This window comes from Apus apus, chromosome 14 (assembly GCF_020740795.1).
Source record: "Apus apus isolate bApuApu2 chromosome 14, bApuApu2.pri.cur, whole genome shotgun sequence".
Classification (NCBI taxonomy): Eukaryota; Metazoa; Chordata; class Aves; order Apodiformes; family Apodidae; genus Apus; species Apus apus.
In genome coordinates, this window is record NC_067295.1 from 3029240 (window position 1) to 3038640 (window position 9401).

Sequence of the window (9401 nt, forward strand, 5' to 3'; positions counted from 1 at the left end):
TGGCCCTGGGCCCTCCGTGCCCCTCGGGCTGCTGTGTCCAGCAGGAGGGATGCAGCGGGTGCTGGGCTCAGCAGGAGGGCCGGGGGCTGGAAGGAGCGCGGGCCGCCCCCCGCAGCGCGGCCGGGCCGGCAGCCGCGCGTCCCGCCCGCGGTCGCACAGTCCCCTCTAGCGGATGTTTCTCCTGCATCAGCGCAGCTTGTCCTGCCCGCCGTGCGCGGGCAGCGCCGGGCTCCGGCCCTGGCCCCGAGCACTGATCCCGGGGCACCATCCTGCCCCCCAAGCCGGGCAGCCCTGCCCGAAGCAAAGCCCTGTCTGTGCCGTGCCCGGAGCCGCCGCTGCCTTCGCGTCTTCCCCTCCTGCGTGTCGGGGTGACTCATCCTCCTGCCCTGGCCTCGTCCCACGCCGCCCACCCGCCCTGCGTCAGGGCTGCCCCCTGCCAGCCCCGGCAGCCCTTGCTCTCCCCCCTTCTCTGGGCTTTGCACCGACTGGGAATTATTTCGGCATGAGGCACCACGAGCAGGAGCTCCTGAACACCCGCCTGGTGATGCCTTCCCAGGGATCCAGAAGCCAGTGTTGCTTGCTCCAACCCTGCTCCTGCAGACCTGGTCCAGCTTGGACCAGAGTGAAGCAGGTGGCTCTCCAGGTGAATTCCCAAAGGGGTTTGGGTGCTCGCACCCACCCCACCCCAGCACTGAGGGGTTTCATGCAGTGGCTGCCAGGAAGGCACTCAAACCTCCCAGAATTTTTTGAGTTTGTTTGGACAACGCCCAGCTTCCATGCCCAGCCAAGGGCAGGGCTTACGTGTTAGGAATGGCACCTGGGCCTTTTGCATCCTTTATGGTGCTGCTCTGGCCAGGGCCACGTTCACCCAGCAGCCCTGGCCCTGGGAAGGGTGTGAAGGCTCTTCTGTGCTCAGGGCCAGGTCACTACCACCTCCTTCTCCACTCTCTTCACCTCTGCCTGCTTTAGAAACTGTGCTTGTCACCTGGGAGATGTGTGCCATCTGCAACATGAAGCCTTTCAAGAGGAAAAAAAGAAACACAGGAGAACGTGGAGGAGTGGATGCAGCCAGAGACCTGCAGGCCAGCTGTGTGCCAATGGTCCACGACGCTCCACCAGCCCTTGCCAGGCTGGTGGGGACATGGTCCTTCCACCTTGCTCCATCCTCTGCTGGGAAATCCATGGCCCTGTCCCTGGTGCCACAAGGAGAGCCTGGAATGGGCCACTGCCTGGCTGGAGCATCCCTTCCCAGAGCCCAGTGCGGAAATGGGAATTTTCCCAGCCCTGCTGGGTGGTCCTGCAGTCCTCCCCCCCCAGCCTTTGATCCTTCATGTCCAGCAGGGCTCCAGCATTGCTCACAGCCAGTGGAACACGGGTCCCCTGTGGCGTGGTCCCGTGGTGGGCAGGGGAACCCCACAGATACATCACAGTGTGTGTGGATGTGGATCAGCCCCCAACATTGGACAAGGCACAAAACCCCAGAGAGAGTCAACCCATGACAGCTCCAGCCTCTTTTATTGCTTCTCCCAACAGGGAACACACTTTACAGCTTTATTTATTATAAAAAACCTTTAGGAAGTGGATCACTACCTAAACCCACCCCTATTTCTGGGGTCACAGCACTGCTGGGGGCTGGTTTCGGGCTTTTTGGACACTGGGACTTGCCCAAGCCCACACTCAACCCCCCATGTCCTCACACAGGGTAGAGCAAAACTGCAAGACCTGAACTCTGTCTCCAGGAAGCTGGATGCCAATAAACCCCAGTGTTTATTGCAGTGCTCCTCATTGGCCTCAGTTTTATAGATTGTGCATTTAAAAACAGCAGCTCTGTGCATCTTAGCTGGCCACAGAAGGGCTTGAAGGTTGAAAAGGGCAATGGAGAGCCACCTCCCAGCCCTGAGCTCAGTGACCTGCGTGGAATTTCTGTGCGTCTGGCCAGAGCCCCATGCATGAGGAACTGCAGCTCTGCTTTCAAGTATGTTTGGTGTGAAGCCACACGGTGTCTCCAGAATCACACATTCCACCAAGGGGGAGAGCCCTGCTGGTCCCTGGAGAGCCGCATCCCTTAGGTCTGCACCAGCTCTGGGAGAAGATGGCTGGTTTGGGCAGCTGCTGGAATGACGTGCCAGGATGGGCTGCAAGGAGAGCTTGGGCAACTCATGTTTAAATGGTGCTGCTGGGAAAGAAAACAGCTTGAACCTCATGAGGCCACCCCAGCTGCACAAACAGGCAAGCAGCCATAGTGGCTGCCCGTGGTGCTCACTCACTGTCCCACCTCCTCACCTGCAAACCTGCCAGCCAAGGTGGCTCTTGGCTATGGGGCTGCATCTCAGGTGGCCACACATTGCAAACATTCCCCCCCCCCAGATACACCCCCCAAATCAAACCATACACCCAGAGAAACAGTGGTTTAAACAGAAAAAAACAAACAACAGATCCTTTTGGTATGTAACTCTCACTGCCATGGGCCAAACTGTGCTGTCTTTGCACAGTTACTCCAGCCCAAGAGGTGGGGCAGCTTTCAGAAAGACCCACCATGATGTGGACTTCATCCCTAGCCCTGCAGCAGCCAGGGAAGGCACAGGTTCAAAAGCACCAACTTCAGTAGCCCCTCCAGCAGGTCCTGGACATGGTGGGGGGCTGGATGCTGCTGCTGAAATAGGTTATTTGTTGGCTACGTAGCTTTGAGCTCACACAGGTTTTTTGCTGCTGGCCCACAGGGGAGAGGAGAGGCAAGGCCAGGGTGTGCACAAGCACTGCAGCATGGCTGAGCCTGGCCACGGGGCTTTGTGTCCAAGTAGGGAATTTTACTCTTGCAACCAGCAAGTCCTGGGGTAGGGAGAGCAGGACCGTGTGGTGGGATCCCAGGCGGTGTGGGAGCAGGGGCCTTACTGTGCCAGCAGTGACACAGGAGCACACTGGCTGTGGTGCTCCCAGCATGACCCTTGGGCCTTTGCCTGGGGCAGCCCAGCACCAGCTCCACTCTAGGCAGGGAGGGATGCCTGGCTCTCTCCAGCAGCTGGGATGTCTCTTCTCCAGGGCCACGTTGTTGCTAGATGGGTGGCTGCAGTTCAAGGTTGGGCTGGTGCAGGCTCCAGGAAGAAGCCAAGCAGTGGAGAGAGAAGTTATGGGCACATCTATGCAAAAGACACCCATCTTGGAGCTGCTCCTTGGTCCAAATGCTCCTTTTTCAGTGTCCAGGTGCAGCTTCCCAGCAGTGCTGGTCACTCACAGACCTCAGCAGCCCCAGTGTGCTCGTCTGGTGGTGGTGGCTGGCACAAGCTGTCACATCCCCACCAGCCCTTTCACAGCAGCCACACAGTGAACACCTCGCTGCAGGGGTCCTGGCACAGGGTGAGCGGGGCCAGCAGGACACTCCATCCCCACACACCCAGAGCCAGGATAGCAGTAGAGCCACAGGAAGCTGCAGAACAAATTAACCCTGTGATACAGCCTTGTGGGCACTTCTGATGGGCTCCAAAAGTCTCCAACAGCAACGTTGCCCCAACTTCACCCCACGTGGTAGGTGAGGACTGAAAACAGCATCCATGGCTGCAGCCGTGACAAAACTCCACCAACCCAGCCCTCAGCCTGCCCTTCAGACACCCATGGTCCCCCTCCTTTACCCTCTTCTCAGCGATGCTGTAGCTCCTCAACCAGCCTCCCCCTCCACCCAGAGGCATCTTCATGGGCAGCTCTGCACTGAAGGCTTCAGGATGCTCCTCAGCATCCACCATCCCAGTGCCTGACCCTGCTGGGACACAGCGCCCAAGACCTTCTGTGTGGAAGCAGGGTGCCTGGCAGATGAACACTCAGAGCTCTCCTGGCAGGCTGATGTTGGACACTACCAGTAGAAGAGAGACTGGAGGCTTTGACCCTGCAGCCTGTATGTGCAGACCTTCCTGGCTTTGAAATCCAAGGAGTTGCCATCCGATCATCGGCTGACAGGGTGAGCCACAAGCTCCTGCAGGAGCTGTCCTGCTCCAGGAAGGGCTGGTCCTGGCACTGCCCCTGCCTGTTCACTGCTCCAGTGATGCCCCAGACAAGCAGCCCTCCAGAAATGAGGAGATGGGAGAAGAATCCCCCCTTCTTCATCTCAAATCAGCTCTAAAGCTGTGGCAGCTTCCCAGGGATGAGGGTGAGCAGGGTTCCCTCCGCCAGCTGGAGGACAGCTGCATTTCGGGTGTGACTCAGGAGCCCCAGGGCTCCCTCTCCATGGCCAGATCCACCAAGAAGTGGTGCTGTCCCTGTATCCACCTGCTAGAGCTGGTGGGAAATGTTCCCAACTGGGCTGCAGGGCCAGTCCTGCTGCAGGTCCCTTGTGGCACAGCAGGCTGAGGTCTGCTCCCTGGGTCCAGGTGGCTGTGGCACTTTAGGTCCCCCTCCTCTTCCTCTCTGCAGCAGGGACAGTGTCTGCCTGTCCATCTGTGGTTTCAGCCTTCAGCAGGACTCTGTGGGGACAGCAGTGGGTGGCCACAGCCCCAGAGGCCACAGGAGGCCAGGGATTAGGTGGCCTGGCCGGGTGGCAGGCGTTTGCTGTCCAGAATGGCCTTCCAGTCATCAGTCCAGGACTGCAGCCGGCGGCTGGGGGGCCTCAGCTGCAGGTGCTTGTTGTGGCAGGCTGTGAAGAGCACGTGCTCCCAGGTGGGGTTCAGCTCAGCCCCTGCCAAGGAAGGAGGGAGGTCAGCTCTCTGACAGCTCCATGAGATACAGGGGTTGACCCTACTCCAACACGAGCAGCTTGTGGATACAAACCCCTAATGAGAGCCTAATCAACCTGTTCTGCACAATTTAGGTTGGAGATGCTCTGGAGCAGACTTGGTTTTGCCTGTGCAGCCCCAGACACAGAGGGAGCAGCACGTTCCTTCAAGGCAAAACACAAGAAATGGTCCAGAACTGAACTGAGCACCCGTCACCCCAGATGCCATCTGCCCCTTGGGGCTGCCACTGGTCACTCCTGCCACCCCCCACTCCCTTACCTATGATATCAGGTCTGTCATCTATCAGCAGGTCAGCAGAAACCACTGTCTTATCATGTGTCAAGACGATCTGCTGGAGAAACTCGGGGCCAAAGTGCTTCTCCACCCAGGCATACTAGAAGGCGAGAGGTGAGTGGTGAGCACAGGGTGGGGGCAGCAGCCCCTGGCAAAAGCCCTGGCCCCCATGCAGGGAGGACATCTCACTTAATAAGTTCATTAGTGGGAAGGATTTGGATGCTGCTGGAGCACAAGTTCTTTTAAAGCCAAGGAGCTTTTGACATGGTGATGAAATATGAAGACCGAGCGCCTCAGGGCAGGTAAATGGCAGAGCTCAGCTGATGGCAGAGCTGCTGCAGGAACAAAACTGGTGGAGCAGGGAAATGTGGCTGCTGTTTTACAGCCAGACAGCTGGAGGCAGGCAGGGGTCAGGTGGCTTTTGCCAGGCAGTGTGGTACAGGAGGGGGAGAAGGGATTCGGACCCACTCACCTTCTCATAAGGGCAGTAGAGGTACTTCTTGATGGGGCTTGTGCAGATGAACACGTCGGTGCTGCCACGAGGGAGAAAAGAGCACAGAGTGTCACCAAACACACTGAGCAGACCCTGCTCCCCCTCGAGAGGCCCCTGGCTCCCTGCAAGACCCTGCTCAGGGCCTGAGCAGGCAGGTGCCCAGGGCAGCCTCCCCACAACACACAGATCAAACCAGGACGATTCCAGACATGAATCCCCCATCTCGCAGGACCTCACACCTGCAGCACATGCCTGCTCCCCTGGCTGGGAGCAGAGAGCTGAAGGGAAGGGGCTGCACATGGCTCATTTCCTTGGGAGTTCTCCAGGAGTCAAAGCCCTCTCTTTCCTCCCATGCCCAGTGGGCTGGCAGGTATTTTTAACACTGATGTTGTATTCAGTGCTTCTGCCAAGAGGAGGATGAGCCTGCAAAGCCACTGCTGCTGCCCTCTCCACTCCCCCTTACCACCAGCAGGTTCCTACTCACTCAGCCAAATTTGCCATTTGCTTCACAGCTTCCACAGCCCCAGGGAGTGGGTCCAGCTCAATGAAGAAGTTCTTGGATTCCCAGATGCTGATGGCTTTCTCCTGTGAGGGGAAAGAGAGTGATTAGTGCACACAGCTTCTGGCTACTCTTCTTGCATGGGCATCTACCACACCCTTTGCTAGGACAGACGATGGTGACAGTGAGAAAGTTGGGAGCCTTGGCTCCAGTCCCCTCCTGCCTCTGTGGGTGCCCCTGTTCCCCACCTGCTAACCTGCACCCACCCCAAACAACTGAGGTTGGAGATGCTCTGGAGCAGACTTGGTTTTGCCTGTGCAGCCCCAGACACAGAGGGAGCAGCACATTCCATCAAGGCAAAACACAAGCAATACAGTGCAAGACAGGCAGCAGAAGTGCCTTCTGGCACCATGATAAGAACAGTTATCTTGACAGTCTGCCCTGGGACCAGGCAAACGTTCCATCTCCAGTTGCTCTGCCTTAGACCAGTGGGCAACGATGTTTTATTTTTCAGATCCTGACTGGAGTTGTACAAGAGACCTCTGAGAAGGGCACCTGATGAAGTAAAGCACTTCAAACTGAGCTGGAGTGTTTCCTTCCAGCAAGGACTTCTGGAGCTGTTCTGCTTCCACTTATGTCAAAAAGCATTTTGCAATCAAGCTGGATGGAGGAAGAACTGAGCTCAGCTAGAAGAAAAGACCCACTTGGCTCTCAGAGCCAGAATAACTCCCTGCAGCACTGCAGCCAGCACCATCTGCCCAGTAGATGGAAAAATGCCCCAGGCTGGGAATCCCACCATGTGCCAGGCAGGACAGACCCTCCGTTTCCTTCTTTTTCACTCTTCCCATGAGTAATTTCCCTGCCCATCTGGGGCTCACATCCTTCCAGGTCTGGGTGCTTGGTGTATTGTTGAGCTGTTGTTCTCCCTTTCAGATCTGGGACCTTCAGCTCCTTGGACAATTTGGCTCCTGTTTTCTGGTCTCCAGCAGCAGGTCAGTGGTGCTCTCTGACAAGGGGGGACTGGAACAGCCCCATGTGCCTGCTCACCAGAGTGGCTCCTACCCTCTTTAACCCTGGTCTGAAACCACAGGTGAAGTCAGGGCTGCCCTGAGGTTGGGCTGTGGAATTTTGCTACTTGTCCAGCCCAAGGTTATGGTGGTTTTACATGATCACAGCAGACACAAGATAAGCTCACTTCATTTAACACATCCAAAGTAGTTAATATCAAGGAAAAAAAAAATAAAATAAACAGTTCTTATGCACTACCCCTGCCAAACTTTTAGCATCTGCCTGAACAGTGTTCTCCTTTTCCCTTTCATCAAACCCAGCTAGAGAGCACACATGATTCCTTCAGCTTATCAAGCTGTTTAGGACTTTGCCAGAGGGAAAGCCCTGGACATTATCCACACTCCCTTCCTTGTTGCCATCATATCACTAAGGACAAGAGTACTTTTATCTGCTGTAACCTCTTTCAGCTAGCCCAACTGCAACCCACAGATGAGACCACAGATATCCCATTGAGATGGGAATCTTGTAGGAGCAGGAACAGACTTTCTGCAGTGCTCAGCCCTTCACTGAATGACGAAGTACAGCAGAAAGAGCTTCTGCTTTTTTGCTTTAATTATTAAAATGAATACAGTAATTTTCAGGCACGGGAGGGCTTGGGGTTGTTTCATTTTTAAATATGCCCTCACAGGAACCATCGATTGCATGGTCTGCTCTCAAACTCCCTGCTGCATCCCACCCCTCACGCTGCTGTTGAGGAAGCAAATCATCCATCTAGGAATAAGTCACCAATCCATGCAGCCTGGCTAAGTCAGAGCTAGAAAAACCCAGGTATGCAGATGTTCTGAAAGAGCTCCTTTCCTTGCATCTACCTCCATGCATGCATGCGCGGGGGGGGGGAAAAACCCCCAACCAGATGTGCATGAAAACCACTGGGTTTCTGGGGGGGGGGGGGGGGAAAGAAAGCAGCACAGCTGGAAGCCCCTCTGCGTGCAGACCTCCACTTGGGCTTTGGTGGCAGCTCCAGCCAGCACCCACAGCCCTCCCCAGGGCTGCACCCACCATCTGGGGGGGGGGGGGGGAAGTGGGTCCCACGGGGCCGAAGCTCCGGCGGGAAGGGACAGCGGGGCCGGGAGGCAGGCGCGGAGCGGGGGGACGCGGGGACTCACACGCAGCTCCGGTGCCAGGCGCCCGTACTGCTCCGACACCCAGAAACCCCGCCGGTCCTCCAGGGCGACGTAGGGCTTGTCGGGGTACCTGGCCCTGAACTTCTTGAGGAAGCCTCCCTCGAAGTCAGCCAACACCCCGTCCATGTCCACCAGCACCCGCAGAGCCCTGCGGGACCCCCAGGTGGGGCGGGACCCCCTGCCCAGCCCCGCCAAGCGGGGGGGGCGGAGGTGCAAGAAGCAGCTCAGCAAAATCATGGTGGGGAGAGGGGCTGGGGGCAGGGTTTGGGGTTTTTTTTGTGGGTTGTTTCTTTTTTTTTGGAGGGGGGTTAAGGGGAAGGGTCTCAGGGTTTGGGGGGACGGAGCTTTATTTCAAGCAGGCAGGCGGCAAGCAGGGCCCGGGCAGCAGCAGCGGGGGGGATGCAAGGGGGGTGCAGGGGGGCTGCGGGGGGGTGCAGGGGGGTTGCCAAGGCCTGTTCTCACCCCCAGCGTCTCCTCCCCGCCCCATCCCTCCCTCTGACCCAGCGGGGACGGGCGGCAGCGGGGGTGCGGGGCTGGGGGAAACCGGGACCGGCCCGGGCACGGCGGGAACGCTCGCCCCGACCCGGCAGTGCTTCAGCCCAGTTCCTCTTCCCGGTGCCTGAGACAGCCCGGAACGGTGGCACCGCCTTCAAGCGGCACAAACAGCCTGTGACAGCGCCGGGGGCAGCGCCCGCCCCTCCCCGCCGTGGCGGTGCCGGGGCTGCGGGCTGAGCCCCTGCCTCGGCTCCCCAATTCCCAGCCTCGGGGACGCCCCGCACCTCCTGCTGCGGGTCCTCTCTCTCCCCCGTTCCCTGCCGACCCCCCGCTCTGTCCCCATGCCCGTCTCTGCCTGGGGGGTAGATGGGCACGGCAGATGCATCGGGGTGGGTTTGTTTGGTCTTTTTTTTGCATAAAATGCCCCCGTTTTTACCCATTCGTGGGGAGGGGGAACGCCCTGCCCCGCATCTCACTGGGAGTGACACAGCTTTGTCCCCGTGGGAACCCTTGAAAGACAATTCTCGGCCCCAACAGCGGCGCGGAGGGCTCTGCGGGGAGGTCTGTGCGTTCAGGCAGGACCAAAGATCACTCGGGCCAGCAAACAGCGCGGGGATAACGCTGCTCAAGAGGGGGAGGCTCCCGAGGGAGACTTAACGGGATTAGCCAGGCGCTTAAGCTGGGCAAGAGGATCTGGTCGACGGCAAGAATGCGTTTTTAGGGGCTCC

The 9401-nt window shown here is 58.1% G+C and overlaps 1 protein-coding gene across 1 annotated transcript; it reads right to left on the reverse strand.

Annotated features, from left to right (window-relative positions):
• Positions 1–1496: 1496 nt before the first annotated feature.
• Positions 1497–8781, reverse strand: NT5M (5',3'-nucleotidase, mitochondrial). The gene is made up of 5 exons (XM_051632089.1): positions 8161–8781; positions 5972–6072; positions 5467–5527; positions 4980–5094; positions 1497–4663 (listed from the first exon to the last, which is right to left on the reverse strand). The coding sequence occupies exons 1-5, from the start codon at positions 8413–8415 to the stop codon at positions 4506–4508; spliced, it is 690 nt and encodes a 229-aa protein (XP_051488049.1). The 5' UTR covers positions 8416–8781; the 3' UTR covers positions 1497–4505.
• Between the last annotated feature and the right edge of the window lie 620 nt (positions 8782–9401).